Consider the following 16,907-nt stretch of genomic DNA (forward strand, 5'->3'; position numbering starts at 1 on the left):
GGCCACTAACCCAATTACCCAGGGTCCCCGGAGGAGCCCTCATCCTTCCCAGGAAGCGCAAAGCAAGAGCCCAAGCATATTGCAGGGATGTCAGCTGAGCTTTCACTGAAATCAAATATCTTTTCAAGAACACATGGTCTGGAAGCGGGAATGGGGGCAGGAGGGAGAGGCTGCTGGACGCACTTTGCTCCATTGAGAGATTCTTTCACATGAAAACAGAAATTAAACACCCTCCATTTGGTTACATTGCCAAAAGGGAGTGCTGCTGTTGATTCAGTTATCTGGAGTTTCGTAGAAGATGAAGGCAAAGTTGTAAGTGGAAGCGGTTTGAAGTCGCCAGTGCTTGGAATCCCTTGCTCAGATACGACATGACCGCATCAAATTTACAACATCACACAGCCATGTCTGTCCAGGATGACAGATTTGATTCCTTGTGAAAAATTTATGATATCAGCAGCTGGTAAGGGAAACTGAAGAGTTAGGAATAAATGCCAGGGCAATTCCACTGAGTACAGGGTTTCCTAATCAGCCAGGGTCTTGAAGAGGAAATGCATTTAAGAGACAGCTGCTTCTGAAATTTGGAGATTACAGTCTCATCATCTTGCAAGTGGGGATCACTTCAGCATTCACAGAGATGCAGCACTAGATAACACAAGGGTTACCAGGTTATTGCAAGTTTCTGGGAGGCAGGGTATTCCCAAAGACACCAGGGAGAGGAAGGAAAAGGGAACAGGAAGACGAGCTGAATGAACTTTATGACTTTTCTGTACATTTCTCTTGCCCGTTTCACTGCCTGGTGCTGCAGTGTCAGTATCCACACATTCCAGCAAACTTTACATCAGAAATTATATTAGACAGATAGGAGTCCTATCCAAGAGCTTGGGAGATTTGTAGCAAAGCATTTGGGTTCCCTGTTGAATTTAATTTTTGAATGTTCTCTAGCACTTCTTATTGAAATGCATTGGGAGCAAAGGAACAAAACCGGGGCAAAGAATGGTTTTACCTGAGCTTACTACAGCATAACAGTTTTGGGAGGAAAGAGAGCCATGCAGATGAGATAAATCACATATCTTTACTGGATAATTGCCTAACTTCTCCCTTGCTGTTAAAAAGCCTCCCTTTTGTGCATCCAGATCAAGATTACATATCCTTCTACCTTCCTTCCTTTTATTTGTAGACTTCACCCTCACCACACAAGAGTGATTCTTGAGAGCCAGGAGGCAAGGCCTGAGGACAACTTACCTTCAAAGACATTGAGAGTGGGGTAAAACACCTCACACAGGGCAGGTTTCCTGTCTGAGGAGCCCCACTCCTGCTTTTAGCATGTGCAGTGCATGTACTCCTGCAAACTCCTGTCTTCTGCTTTCTGAAATAAGGTATACCTGGTCTATCACTGGACACATCCCCAGGGCCCTTTCAGTCTTTGCCCTCTTTCTTGGAAGCCAGTCAGTGATGTCTGCAAGAAAATGGGCAGAAGCCACTCATACATCCCAGAAAGTTGCACTTAGGACTCAGTCATAAGCAGGACTCTGAGGAGACAAGTCTCAGCACTGGCAGGGAGCAGAGGACAACTTCAGCAACATAACATACATTACTTCCATTAAGAAGGAAAATAAGACTCAAAGGCTGAGGGAATAATCAATGGCATTTCAATGCCTGGATGAGATTTTTTTACAGACATTTTCTTTGCTGTGTGGTTTTCTGCTGTGATGTGACACAATTGCCTCTGCATGCACTTCATGAAAAGCATTTCATGACCCAGCTTTGCTTCCTTTTCAGAACTGTTTATGCTCTATTTGAGTCTCTGCAGATGTGCCAGAACAGAACAGGGAACAACATAGCTTTAGAAACAATACAATCCTTTGAAGAAAAAGTTCTGCAGAATTTCCACAAGAGAAAGAGCCAAACAGCCAGACAACAGCCAGTCTATTCTCTTTGGTGTGGCATGGTTTGATATGTCTGATACTCATTTCCAGCCAAAGATGAGCTCTATAATGAGAGGCCTTGATTCATTGCAATTCACCTGTTATCCCCATGCCTCTTCTGATGATCTCAGATAATTTCCCTTTCATGGGCAGTACTGCATTTATGTGAAGAGGTTTTTGCAGCAGGAGACTGCAGGGGTGGTTTCTGTGAGAAGACATCAGAAACTGCCCCTATGTCCATTCCAGACAGCTCCAAAATGGGCCCACCACTGCCCAAAGCTCAGCAATGCTGGTGGTGCCTCCGTGATAACAAATTAAACAAGGGGTAGAAGCTGAGAGAGAGGCGTGAGAAAATACAGAAGAAACAGGCCCACGGATACCAAGGTCAGAGAAGAGGAGTTGCCACAGATTCTGGAGGACTTGGGGTGCCCCAGGTTCAGAGAGGCAGCAGAGGTGTGGAGGGCAAAGTTGTGAGGCCATGTTTAACCAGCCAATCAATGTCCAAAATGAAACCTCTAAGCCCACATACACAAGCATTGTGCCGTCTGAAATTACATCTGCCTCTTGAAGACAAACAAATTGCTGTACAACAGAAAGGTTATGGGTGGCTAGAGCATGAATGGCAAAGGTATATTCTTCTAAAACTTACAAGGTATACTGAGATTTTAGAAGAGTTTTGAGCAGCCAAACTGCTGAAATTTCTCTGTCTATCATTCCAGAAATCCAGGAAGATCTAGATCTACTCTGTAGGGCCCACAGTTAAAGAACTACACTTAGTCATTGGAGGCCCAAGAGAGACAGCAACGGGAGCAAAGAGAGGCCATGGGCTGGACAAAGCCCAGGATTCCCAGCTCTGCACAATGCCTCTCCACTGCAAGTTGCAGGGCACAGTTTTCCTGCACTGGCCATCCCCCTACACCAGACATAATCTTCCCCAGTTGGGGTGAGCAGTATCACTGGTTTCCCTGATTTTTGCAGAGCAGAGGGACATGCAATTCTACTGGACAAAGCTGTGAAGATGCCCATCTCCACTGCCTGCAGGCTGGTGGTGCAGCAAGGCAAAGAGCAGCAGAGCACAGATTTTCTGGGGACAGTGCATCCCTACATGAACAACTGGGACTGGAATCTGCTGGAATGCTGGACTTGAGATTCAGCAGGTTCCTATAGAGCCTGCAAGGCTAATTAATGCTCCCTGGGGGCACACTCCAGATGGAAGAGGAAAGTGAGAGACAGAGAGCCAGACAGGCCAACACTTCAGACATTTGAGCCAGCTGGGCTCCGTGGGCAGAGCTTTCTGCTTGCCACTTTCCCCAGTGAGACTTGCCTGCTCTGCAGCACCACACCAGGAGAACCTGAGACAGCAAAGCTCTGGTGTCCGTGCAGTTCCCTTGTTGCAATACATTGATCAGAGCTCTCTTAAAGAAAGTGGCCTGGATATCTGAGACACCTATTGATTGCTCCATTGGCTCTCTTCCTGCCCTGATCCTCATTCACTCGGCATTGCCTGAATAACCTGCACGTCTATGTCAGGGCCAGTCTCCCTGGATCTTAAAGGGCTGCATTCACAGCTTTCTGCCCAGCTGCAGCCTACGCAGGGAGAAGAGATGTCTGGTGACCCTTATATGCAGTCTCCAAGTGGTCGATTCAAGTCTCCTGCAGCATCAAGCTGAGCATTTCAAGTGCAAAGTCATGGTTATTTGTTTTTTGCCGTTTTTGAGTACTGTTGCCTTCTGCTTCTAGAACAAGGTAACACCACATGCCCAGCAGGCAGGAGATGGCATAATGTATGGCAACAATAATCAGCAAAATGAGAAGAAATCATGAAGCATTTAACTAATTACTAATGGAATATCATATTCTTCTTGAGCAAAAGCATAGTTTCTTTGCCCAGAAACATCCCCACTGAGTTACAAGCCCAGTGGCCTGCCCAAGGACATCAAAGGGAAAACTGAAGAGGAGAACTGATTTCTAGATCTTGCCTTTAACCAAAAGACTGCTTTCCTCCAAATTTTTGATAATCAAGCAGGACAAAGAACCATCAAGAGACATCTTGTCCTAATGAGAGTTTGGAGACTGCAGAATAGACTCTCTGGAGAAACCAAAACATCAGGGATTCTTAAAAACAGTTAAACAACTAGAATGGTACAGTTGGGAACACTTGTGCCTTGGAAGAGAAAAGGGATGAATGAGCTAACAGGATGACAGATCAGAGATGGAAAAGACCATTGAACCTTTTCTAATCTGAAATCCCTTGTCAATTCTGCATTTTGAGCAATTCAAACAATTATGGATTTGTTCTTTCTAGAAACTCTTGGCTCTGTGGAGACCAAATCGTGTGACACCATTTTTCTCCCTTCTTGGATTTGGCTTTTAAAGATGCGTATTGATTGAATTCTGTATACTAATACTTTGTGCTTCTACCAAGCTTCACATAAAGTTAACTAATTGGTCCTCACAATTATTTTGCAAAGCAAAGCAGTATGACCCTTATTTCTCAGCTTGGGATACTGAGCAAAAGAAAGAAAAAAAGATGCCTGCCCAACATCACTTGACCACTCTCTGTTAGGACACAGGACCCCTATTTGCAGATTGCTAGGGTAGTCTCCTCTGCTCTTCTTGATATTATCACGTGCTCTTGTATCCCATTGCTATCAATAAATCTTTATGCTGTATTTTCCACAGCTTTAAATATTATGGGCAGGATCATAGATACACTAACATCAATAGCAAACCACCCTTCCCCAGTGACTTTAATGATGCCTGATCAATCCCTATATGAATAACTAAATACACTTCAGCACAAAAGCAGCCATAGAGTCAAATTTCAGTTTGCCACGGATAGTATCCCACAGGGTTTGGGAGTTCAGGCACAGCACAGTGTGAGTGAATTTACACTGCTTTCCAGACTAACTCTGGTCTGGAAGGAGTTAACTGTTTTCACAGAACTTGGAGGCTAAGACATAAAACCCTTCACAGGACCCTGCTCTGAACAGTGCTGAACTCCCAGAACTGGAAGCAGAGATGCCCTGAGCACACAGCCAGCACACCAGCACTGCCTCCTGTGACTGCTCCCCAGCTGCCAGCTCCCAGAGGCTCAAGTGCTCAGAAGCAGGACAGCACAGACACTGGCAGCCAGCAAGCCTGAACCTGTGCAGCTGCTCCGCAGAATGCCTGGAGCCACTACAGGCGTTTAAGGTTGTTTTGTGGGATTCATATGAATAGGCTACAGTGCATTAACAACCTGCGCTGCCACTAAAGCAAGTGTCACCAGTGTGTATTGGCTTTAGTGGATAGTGGGATACATCCCCTCCCTGAACTACCACATGAAGAGAAGCAGGTTTTCAGTGGTCTCTAACTACAAAGTAGGTGCCTCCCTCCCAGTAGGAAATCAAGATGCTCTGAGTCTACCACCTCTACACCTAGGTCAGGAAGGGCTGAACTGCAGAAGCTTGCATCTCCTCCTGTGGTAACTGGTATGTTCTAGAAGAAAGATATTTAACCACAGAAACTACACATCCATCAAAGAACAAAATGGGTTTAATGTCTAATCCACATTCTTAACAACACTGGCTGCCATCAACCTGCCTCTCAAAAAATGACAGAGCTCTAGTGAGAAGCAATACACACTCAACTGACATTGTACAATTTACTATTACAGCTGCTGTGATGTTATGACCTGGAAGAAAGTTGTATGCTGGCATCTTGGCTCCAGTACACAGGACTCATGCATAACCACAGCCAGCAGCTGTTTCTTGTGGTTAAGCTGAGAGGATCTCGCTCTGCTGGCAGAGTGATGCAGAGGGCTATGTGCAGTGCTTCTCCTTCCTTCCCCTCCTCCCCTCACTGCCTTTCCCAGAGGGACCCAAGGGAAACAAACCTTTAAAGTCAATCCATAAGAATGTGTTTAATTGCCACTGAATTCCCTGTGGTTCCTCTTGAATGGACAAGGATTGAAAAGGGGGGTGTGGGAGGAAAAACAGCACAGGAGAGAAGCTGAACACTGCTCAAAGAGTGCTGAACAGATCAATAGGCTGAGCAAAACACAGACTGAGTATGCAGGGCAGAGGACCCACAGCTCCCAGACAAACCTGTGCTACCAACCATCTTCAGAAAGTCTCCTGAGTGGTAATGCAGGCAGACTTTCATTGCACACTGTGCCACAGCTATGCATTAACTCCATCCTTCCCTTATGAAGAGCTGCCAACCTAGCCATGAGAGCCTCTTCTCCTCAACACCAAAAAATTACTAGAGTGCAAGAAGAGAAACATCCTCCAGCCCAGGGTTCCTTTGGGAAAGGAAAGGGTCTGGCACCACCAGTTTCCAGTTATTTAATAACAGAGCATGAGAGCACTGACTAGAACCACTGTCCTCTCGGGACTGCCTTCTTGGTCACTGCCCATCCTGACTCTCTAACAAAGCCTGTAGAAAGATACATTCAGAAACACAAAGAGGCCAAGCATGTAGTTAGCCTGGGAGATTCTGTAATGTCTGGAATACCAGGCACTGTCGAGACAGAGAAAAATTTTCATTCTGTCTCTGTCTTACCTTCTTTTAGCATCCCCACTTTGAGGCATTTCATGAAGCGACAGGCCTGACAGGACTTGCGCCTCCGTTTCGTGATCTCACACTCATTGGTGGCCGGGCAGCTGTACTCAATATTCCCTGAAAGCAAACACAGACATGGTCACCCAGGAATCATGTTCTCCCCATGGATGCAGGGACAGTCTGCAGTGCCCAGATATTTCCACCACCATCAGTCTGTAAATGCTGCATGTTTGCTCATTCACTTACACACACATCCTCTGGGACTCTACCCTGCTGACCCAGCCAAGGGGATGACTGCAGTGCTGGGCTTTCAGGCACGTATCCTCCAGGCACGTTGTCATCCCTTGTGCTGCACCCCTTGAAACCTGCACTGTTCCCTGAAGTCCAGGGAAGAGACTGGGAGCAGTTCAGACATTACTAGAATTTCCCTTGCTGCCAGTATTGCTCCATGACTGTGGGATGGATGTCACCTGCGCTTTCTTGTCCTGCTTGGGTAACCAGGGAGCTCAGGGACAGCAGTTTCTCCTTCGCTTCCTCCTGCCAGCTGGCATACTACAGGTAGCAGGGAAGCAATAGGTCTGCATTGAGAAAGGTGGGTAACATGTCCTGCAAAATGAATATGAGTTCTCTGTGCAATATTAACATTTTTACTTTATTAGTCCTTGTGCACCTGCTCCCATCCTCTGCATAGGATTCTTTCCCTCTTCTCACTTTCCTCATTCCCTTTTATTTATGATCACCCCTCAACATTGCCTATAAGACAAAATGAGAAAGAAGCATCCCAAATTTATTTCTAATCACATCGCATTTTATTATAAGCCAAAATATAACCAAAACATGGATGAAAGGATCTGATAAAAGGGTGTAAGTAGAATTATGCTGCATCACAGTGTAAGGCAACAATTATTTAGTACTAGAAGACAACAAACAGAATCCTGCCATTCACTTTGAGCTGATGTTTCTGAAGAGGGCTGGGCAATGTTTGCTGTGGAGCTGAACTGGAAATCTAAACTTGGCACTGATGCATTGACAATGACAATACATTTAAGGCAGTCTAGTTACTGGTAAATCAGGCAGGACTGAAAAAGGTACCTAAGCTCTACATGAGTGGAACAATAGAAAAGCTGGTTTAATGATTTAGAGTAGGAAACTGAGGTTTGAGAGTTCAATCAGACCTGTAGGGAGAAGTGTAGGCAAGAGCTGAGAGAACACACAATATGGACTTTCTATAGCATCAGATTAGAAGTATAGTTTACAGTTTAGTAATACTGGGACAAGACTTGATTTCTTTTCCTACTTTTGTAATGGATTTTTGTGTTCTGTGCAAGACCATTCCCTCCTCTAAATCAAGATCAACAATCTGAAACATATCAATCTCTGGAGGTGGTAAATAGACCTTGGGGTTCACTAAGCTATTGGAAAGCCCCCTAGATTTCTGAGTGGAAAAAAAGAGCACAGAATCAAAATAAAGAAAGCACCATTTGATTTATCTCATTATTCTTGGCCCATGCTGAGTGAAACCCCAGGAGCACACAACCCCCAAAACCTAAAGGTGGTCAGCCTACTAGCTATAAAGATTCTTCCTCTTGCTTCTTGTTTGTCCTAAGACTTGCAACTTCCCCATAAGCTTCAGCCCAGCCACCCCATTCCTCTCACCACTGCTCATCTGCCCCCAAATCCAGTTTGTCAGCAAGAACAGAGTGTGCTGCACAAGTTGCTTCCACTCAGGCTGTATTTCGTCATTGTGCAGCATCTGAATTTAAATAGCCAGCCATGTATCAACATTCTCAGAGAGCTGGAAATTGAGATTCAAGCTAGATCTCAAGGTAATAAACCAATTCCTGTTCTAGACACAGAGCTCCAGCACATTACAGACCCATGAGTATGGTGGCCTTGATCTCATGATCAGATGCTTGCTGTGCCCCACACAGGAAGGAACAGAGCAGGAGCAAACCTGGGAAAAATCTCAGACACAGTCTCACTTTTTTTTTTTGCCTTTGTTTGAATGCCAACCTGTCTCACCAAAGACATGATCAGAGCTCTAGAGAGATGCTAGATTTCATGTTTTGTGGTCCAAAAGCCAAAAATTTGCCCCCTAACACAGTGACACTACAGTAAGGACACTGAGCCTTTATAGCAGTGGCAGACAGTGAACAGCTCTCATCTGGAAGCTCAAGGTCCCTCCATAGTGTCAAGCAGATCCCCAGGCTTCTCCATGCCTCTATTCCCTGGATCCTTTGGCAAGCATAGACTGGAAAGAGTCTACAAATCCTACACCACAACTAAATGGGAGAGTGTGAGAGATGTGTAGGTACTGGTTACCATGTACACACTCCCTGTGCAGCTCGAACAAGCAGCTTTCAAACACACATCTGTGCTGGGATCGTGATTGCTAAAGGAGCCTCAGAGGAGCCTAAGCACTGGGAGCTTTATATCAGGCCCCAAAAGAGGCTGTGCACTGCAGAGATTGAGAGCCACAGCTGGGGCAATGCCTGCCATTACTGCAGAAAGCAGGGGCATCACTAGGGAAGGCACAATCAGCATTACCCAAGCAGAACTCGACCAGAAAAAAACCTGTCATTTCCAAAGTTTACCAGAGTTCTCAGATTTTTTTTTTTTTTTTTTTTTTTTTTTATTTGTGTCTCAATTTCTTTTATGGGTCCTGGGGCTGGCTGCCAGCACAGTGAGTTGCTCACAGCTCCCTGTAATTTCTGTAAGTGCCCTGTGATAAAGTGATGAGATTAACTCATCGAAATTCCAACAGCCTCCCAGTGGCTGGCAGTCACATCACCAGCCCAGCTGCCAGCACAGGGGCCTCAGAAAGAGCTTCCCTTCACTGCAGCAGCTGGGGATGCTGCAAAGTCCTGCAGAAGAGTGTCAGCACACAAAGGTGCACACAGACATGGACAACTCTGTATGCAACAGCAAAATGTGAGTCAAGTCTCTGTGCGCCATGAACTGTAGATTATGTGCCCCAGAAGAAAGGGGGGGAAAAAGGGGATAATTCAATAGACAAGGCCTTGCTTTGAGCTGTTGCTTATTAGAGAGATTTCCTTTACTTAGAAAATATTTACATTTGATCTTAAAAAATGGTAGAACCTCAGCGAAGCCATGGCACAAGATTTACCTTGAAAATGGCTTCAAAAATCAAGTGGTAGGTGAACAGATCAGAGTTTGGATTTCTTCTAAGCCCTCATATATCACCTTGTAGGTCAAATCACTTCCTCACCATGTCCTAGTTGACTCATCTGCAAAATGAAATGAACACCAAACCTACCTTCTGGAGAGATTGTGAGTCTTTCTTCAATAAGGTGTAACTGTACTTTAAAGCCCTTAGATGAGAGATGCTACAAAACAGCAAAGGACTATTAAAGTGATAGATCATGCTTCTTTATGCTGGAGAACTGCAAAATTACCCTATTGTCTGCAAAATTAGACCTCTGACTGTTAAACAATTTGGAACATATTTTCTAGCGCACATATAATTAGTAGCACTCGAAAATTGTAACCAAAACTTCAAGAGACCCTATATTCACCCTACCTCTCTGGAACAGGATGGACTGGGAAGACAAGAATGCCTCCCTGAGCTTGGGGAGCACAGAAAAATCCCACCCATCTCCTGCTTAAATTATGGATAGGGTTCTCAGGAGAACAGAGCTTGAAATCAGTACAGCACTGGGGACACAAGCTACTCCCTGCTTACTGGTTCTACCTTTCTAGAAAGCCCTTCTGCAAGAAAACTCAGGAAGGACTGGATAAAAATAGTCAATAAAGTCCTTAAAAAATTTTCAGCTTCTGATTGCTAAAAAAAGCCCATCTTGCTTTTTCTTGTTTCTTCTTCATTGCACTTCAATTAGTCCTTCTAGCTGAGGCATCACAGCTCAAGCCTTGGTGTGAGGAGAGGTACTTTGTGAAAATCAGAGGAATATCTCTCAGTGATCTGCATGAGGTAAGAAGGGTTATTTTTTAAGCCTCAGCTTTCAAAGAAAAGGATTCAAATGATGCTACAAGGAAAACAGGATACATATAGGTGTAACACCAGCACTGTTTGCCTCCTCAGAGTGGCACATCTGCCTCCTACTTACAAAAGAAGGCTTAGACATTTCACAAAAACTCACTCAAATCAGCCTCCTGCTTGCATAAGCATGCAGGATGGGGGTTCTGGGGCTCCCTACCAGCAGCAAATTTGTCTATAGGGTTTCAGGCACAGAAATATTTTACAGAACTTCCACAGAAAAGATCCTTCTGCACAGAGCTCGCTGTACAGATGTACTGAGGCAAACAGAAAACACTAGGTTAATGGAGCTGAGGTTGCACTGAAGATGGTTTTTTAAATTCAACTGATCTGTGAACAGTAATCAGAAGTCATGCGCCAGATCATGAAATACTGCACTTTCCCTGGGTAAGCTTTAGAAGTTTTTGGAAAACTCTGAACTCCCACCTGAAAAGCAGCAGGCACATTTCTGAGAAGGACAGATGGACAGGACAGTTCCCAGCTGATGTGGCTGTTACTGTAGGGACACAAAACCTCCTTTGTGAGTGTGGATTGTAACACTCTCCTGCTCAGGAAAACCTCTGTCAACCACTCCTCTTCCTAGGAGCCACTCCAAGCACCACAACAAGAACCAGAAAGCCCTAGAAGACTTTATCACAAGCCTGTTATAAATCCCCACAAGTCTTCTGAGCTGCATTATCCACCTTTTAAGCCCCTTATTGGTGTAAAGGAATCCCAACACAGCAGTTCTGTTGCTACACTCAGCTTGAAGCTGCAAGACTCAAGCTGCAAATTCTCAGATGCAGGCACTTTGCCTAACACTATTTTCCTGTCCAGAAGATGATGGCAAATGTGTCTCTTTGAATCTCCAATGTTTTGCTGAGCTTTGAGTTTTTATTTTATAATAATGGGTCATTTTAGAAATAACCTTTATTTTCACCATTTGAAGATGAAAAATAGATGCAAGGTACTTATAGTCATGAGTATATTGAATAATAAAGGACTCATATTGTTACACAGCACTGTTATTAGTTAATATTCAAAGTAGGCAAAACTACCTACTAGTAGTAACTATTTATGAACAAAAAGAGAATGACAATATATTTGACTGATATATAATGCTTTACTTACTGAGCAAACTATTAAGAGAAGGAATAGATTTTGATGGAGAATTTCTATCCTGTAAAAAATCCAGAATTTGTCTTTGTCTAAATTTGGATGAAAGGATTCGTTAGGATTTTCATGAAAGAGAAATTAAAAAAGCTTTTTTTTATAAACATCCAAAACTATACTTTATGTAACAGACCCATTCCTTTACATTCAACTAGTATGAAATCTTTCGTTTCAAATCAGACTTCTCTTGAGCACCAATGGCAGCACACTTAAACGTGTCTGATATCAGATTCTCTCCTATCTGCACTAGATCGCACATCCCACAACATTCACAGTCAGGTGAGGTAAATGCAAACTGCTACTAGAATATAATTCTGTGAAACAGTACAATGATAGAGAAACAGGATTAAAATTTTGTTAGCCTAGCTGAGACTGAAAATGCTTCAGGTCAGTTTAGGATTTCTGACTGCTTCAAAGCACAGGAAATACAATCCTGGGGTTCAAAATATCATGTTCAGAGAGAAAGACCTGCAGCCCAGGGATGTGTTCCCTCATCTCACCTCAGGTTTTCACTTTTGTCTCAAGCATTGCCAACACTGCAAAGTGGAAATGCCACACCGGTTTCCAGGCCTTGATCCTTGGGCAATGTAACACAACATAAGAAACGACAGAGGTGGGACAGGTTAACGGTGTGTTGGGTGATCCTGTCTTCCTGTCCTAGCTCAGGAAAACCAAACACTCCAATTCAGCTAGAAGGGAATCAATGGTTTGGATTCTCCTGCCTTCTTTTTTTCTCCTATCATCAAAATTTTTCTTGAGGAAATCTGACTTGATAAAAATTCCACTTTTTTTTGGAAAAATCCTACTGACAGAAAACTCCCACACAGCAATATTAGTGACCTCAGAGATATTCACCCATGTCCGTACTGGCTCTCACTCTATCTTCTCCCCATCATTTGAAAAGCAGCAGCCCTTGTGCTGTCCATGACAACCTGGCCTCACCTGGCCAAGAGAAAGTCAGCTGCAAAAAAGCCATCATGCTTAAAGAAGGTCTGCAGCTTGGATGTCCCTTCTTCCTGCTGCTGCTAGAGCAGCAGAGCGAGTCAAAAGGCCATTGCAAGATACTCTTGCCTCAAGATATGCAGGTTTTATGTGAGTTAATGCAGCCTAAAAACTGTAATAGGCATGGGGTAATTTGTAGCAGGGGGAAGGGGCAGGGCTAGTTGGCAGTGGGACTTGATGTGAAGCTTTGCTTCATGATCAGGGGTATCTAGATAGGGCAGCAGTAGTTTAGTAACTCAGCACAGATTTAGACCCATTTTATGGCAGCATGCACATGTAAGGCCAGCAGAGTAAGTACTGTCATAGTATTCAATAGTTTTTCACCTGTCAATACTCAAGCACAGAGAAGTGAAGTGGCTTGTCCAAGACCACAAAAGCCTGATGATAAATTTACCTATTCCATCTCTTGAGCATCTGGGAAGTCCTGGGGTCATTGCTCCACCTCAGTGTTCAAACCATTGAGTCAATGCCACTCCCACATACTGAATCATGGCAAGATTTTGGTACTAGGATAGTACCAAATGGGAAAAGCAGCTACACAACATACACATCTGCATCCTTTCTGCAAAGCCTACATCGGTGCTGGATGAAGATGTTTCACTTTGTCTGTTAGATACTTCAAACAGCTACTGAAAATAATAAAGTTGCAGGATAAACACCTTTTGGAAATGCTCTTGCCACTCACCTCCTCTTTCATTTGATCCTTAAATCCTTTCCTCTGCACACCCAGGGCTAGACTTGGATATCACTCCCACAGCAGCAGAGCCCTGGGAACAGTGCATTTTCTTGGCTCTACCAAACTCTGCAGACCTGTTTGCTGCCCACTACCCTGGGCTCAGCCTTCAGCTCCATAGCTGAAATTGCTCACCCAAGGCACAGCACACTTGAATCTCTCTGAGGAATAAAAGCATTTTGGTACCTCAGTTGCCAGCCCAGGCTGATGACAGGGTGAGAGAAGTTTCTACTTACTCCTTTATCCCCCCGTCTCCTACATGTTAACATGCAATCAATTAGGGAACCACAAGGAGAAAGAATTATGGCTCTGCTAGGGAAAGGAAGATGGAGGGAAGCACTCTCCCATGTTGGGATTCAGTCAGCTGGCATATCACCTGGCTGATACAGGCTCCATGCGCTGCTACCATGCATTATTTACTTTTGAAGAGTTTTCAGAAAGTTCCTATGTCTTTTTCTTCTTCTCAAGATCTCTTCTGCTCTGCCACAGAGGTCCTCCAGTATCACTTCCATGAAGGGTTAATTATCTGGTCTTTCCCTGCATTAGAAGACACCAGGACTTTGCTTCAGAGTGCTACCCTGCCCCTGCTTGAGCACCTGAATGTGCCTAAAAGAAACACTAGGAAGGGTCCAAGAGCTGGAGAAGGGATGGAGTCAGTGCTGACAGATATGCAAGTAAAAGTTCACATCCAAACACAGAGATTCAGCAATGACAAATCACAGAAACCCTTCCAGGGAACAGGCCAATGCCCTAGACATGGCCATGGTGTAATAAAGAAGGAAGTATCAGTGAGGCAGAGTAATTATTTCCACAGCTAGATTTCCACATTAAGGAGAGATATCTGAAATCTATGAAAACAAGATAGATATAGTGACTTTTGCAGAGACCTGGGATAAACTGCACCCTGTACTGCTCAAGAGTTGAACATCCCCAGCAACATAGTGTAATCAGTTCCATTCAATTAACAAAGTGAGTGGTCTCTCCACATGTGCACTTCTTTCATTTCACAGGGGCCAAGGAAGTATTGATGTGGTGGACTAACCCCAGCCAGCAGCCAAGTACATGCACAGCTGCCTGCTAACTGTAGAGCTGCCTTCAGTCAGCATTCCATATTTGGGCAAACCCAATACACTTCCCACTGGCAGGTGAATGATCCTGCTCTTTTTCCAGTTAGTGGAGGAAATAAAGGAGGAAATCTGTACATCCAGGCATGTTTGCTCACATGGGCCATGTGTATATAAGTATACCCAAGCATCCACGTATATTGGAAGTTGTTTGGATGCACTCCTGCTTTTGATTATATTGTAGCTGCACACGTGCACATCTGCAAGCACACTTTTGGCAGTCAGGACACAGCCATGCTCCTCATATGTGAATTATACATGAAGGAGCAACACACTGCAATTCATCTACACATGTGTGCATTCAGGTTTTCAAAATCACCTGAGGAATTGCTCATCCTAAGTGAGGCTGACAAAACTTCATCTTCTTCAGTACCTAGTTTTTTCAATGTTCAAAGAATATGCATCTTAATGAAAAAGGTTGGTGAAATTGGAAAAGGAGAAAAAGACTAACTAACACAAAAGTTCTCTGTCTAGATTTGTGCTGAGGTTTGTACAGAGTTCATTGCTACATATCAGGACTAGTAGGACAGTAGAATTTCTCTACTCTTGTAATGCTGGAGCTTTCACTTCAAGGTACAGATGTGACTACATAAATTCCATCTCTTGGCAGAAGCATCTACTCTTCAAATGGGCCTTACAACACCACTAGAAGGCAAAGCACTTCCTGTCCAGGCCTTACTCCACTAGCTGCTACATTCTCATAGTATCAGTGCCACTAGCAGAGGCAGGAAGATCCACTAGTCCAGATAACCAGATCTGGTAGCCAGTCAGGCATGGAATTTAGCAAAAGTTCCTACCATCACATAGTCTAACTCCATGTCCATATTGATTTGGAAGACCCAGAACTGAGCAGGAGGAGAGAGGAAGCATACAAAAGGATGGAGAGTTAGGTGCATTACATTCATTCTCCCTTTCCCCCTTTTATATGACACCACAGTTTCAGCCATGTCTGGGGCCATGTCCCTTTATTTCTATGGAGTGAATGCCTCAGTTCCCACCATACCTTGAATAGTCCTCTTGAAGAAGGCTTTACACGCCTCGCAGGAAGCCACGCCGTAGTGGTACCCCGAGGCGATGTCCCCGCACACCAGGCACAGCCGCTTGGGGATGGCGTTGAGCATGTACTCGCACTTGGTGGGCGAGTCCTCCATGATGGCGCTGGCGCAGTCGTCGTAGCGCTTGCGGCAGGACCCGCTGCCAATGCCCGTGCCATTGAACATGGGTGGCGAGTCCAGGCCATTGGGGTGGCCCCCCATGGCCATCCCGTAGCCACCGCTGGCGTCGGAGGAGCCGCTCGGGCTGTGGTGGCTGATGGCGTCAATGCCGGAAGATGGGCTTGAGGGCTCGGTCTTGATGAAGGACCCACAGCTGGAGGAGAGGTGCCGCTCCTCCGTGGCCATTCTGCCGAGCAGCCTGCAGGGAGAGAGCAAAGCACTCAGCAACCACCTGGCCAAACCCCATTCCAGGTTTACTCAAAAGAGAGCCCTCCTTTTGCCACATCAGTCCAACTCCAGTTGGCTCGGGCAGTTCAACCCCATGCAGGCTCTTCTGGAGGAATATCGGTACAACAGACTAAGACTAGCCCACCTGCTCCCCACAGACTCACACTAGAGTAAAGACAAAGCTCTTTGTGTAGATCATAATTTCAGGCTCTTCACAGGCTGCAGTGCTGGGAAAGAGCATGAGTGCTCTTTCATGATGAAGCACGGTCTACCCAGAGCACCATCTACCCTGAGACAGCAGAAGGAAACAAGCTTCCCTGTGGCAGACCAGGTGAAAAAGGTGTTTGGTAGAGAATGGGCTGTCCTAGCTTTATGCAAAAGGTTCAGTAGCATGCTCTGCAGAAAGGACCTGCTCAGATTGGATTTTCATTTTTTCATATGTAATACAGAAGTCTTTGATTAATTTTCAAGTTTGACTCCTTCTCTCACCGCATCTCACCCTTTACCCTGCCCTGCTGCACTATCATCACTAAAAGAGGAGCTTCAAAACAGAAGGAAAAATCATCTGCTCAAAAAATCATCTGCTTAATCTTAAATCTTAATCTTTCTTCTGTTTACTAGTATTGAGCTTTTGCATGGCCACACAAATTCCCACTTCTTAAAGAGGGGTTATACTCTAAAATTTATGGAAAGAACATCACCATTTCAGTTCAGGAAACAACTTTTCAAGCATTTTGTATTTATTTTAGTCACAGACAGTCTTATTCCTTTTGGAAGACTGTTATGATATTTACAGCAATGAGTTTCAGGGATTACTTGTGCGGTGTATGAACAAATCCCAGTTTTATTTGCCGATAATATATTCACAGTCTGTCAGGATCCCTGAATATCTCCTGACTCTCCTTCTCAGGAAATGTAGTTTTGCCATGTTCTCCTCATTCAGCTCTTCATTATCTATATGATTGCTCT

At 44.6% G+C, this 16,907-nt stretch overlaps 1 protein-coding gene across 7 annotated transcripts in view; it reads right to left on the reverse strand.

The window, feature by feature from the left end:
- ESRRB (estrogen related receptor beta) overlaps window positions 1–16,907 on the reverse strand; it is a 158,765-nt gene that overhangs the window by 22,362 nt on the left and 119,496 nt on the right. For all 7 annotated transcript variants that reach the window (XM_064714449.1, XM_064714451.1, XM_064714450.1 and 4 more), the window contains 2 exons: window positions 15,500–15,909; window positions 6,471–6,587 (listed from right to left, as the gene is read on the reverse strand). In XM_064714449.1, the coding sequence (XP_064570519.1) occupies window positions 6,471–6,587; window positions 15,500–15,909 (527 nt within the window). The remainder of the gene's footprint in view (window positions 1–6,470; window positions 6,588–15,499; window positions 15,910–16,907) is intronic.

Source organism: Zonotrichia leucophrys, chromosome 5, assembly GCF_028769735.1.
Source record: "Zonotrichia leucophrys gambelii isolate GWCS_2022_RI chromosome 5, RI_Zleu_2.0, whole genome shotgun sequence".
In the NCBI taxonomy this organism is placed as follows: domain Eukaryota; kingdom Metazoa; phylum Chordata; class Aves; order Passeriformes; family Passerellidae; genus Zonotrichia; species Zonotrichia leucophrys.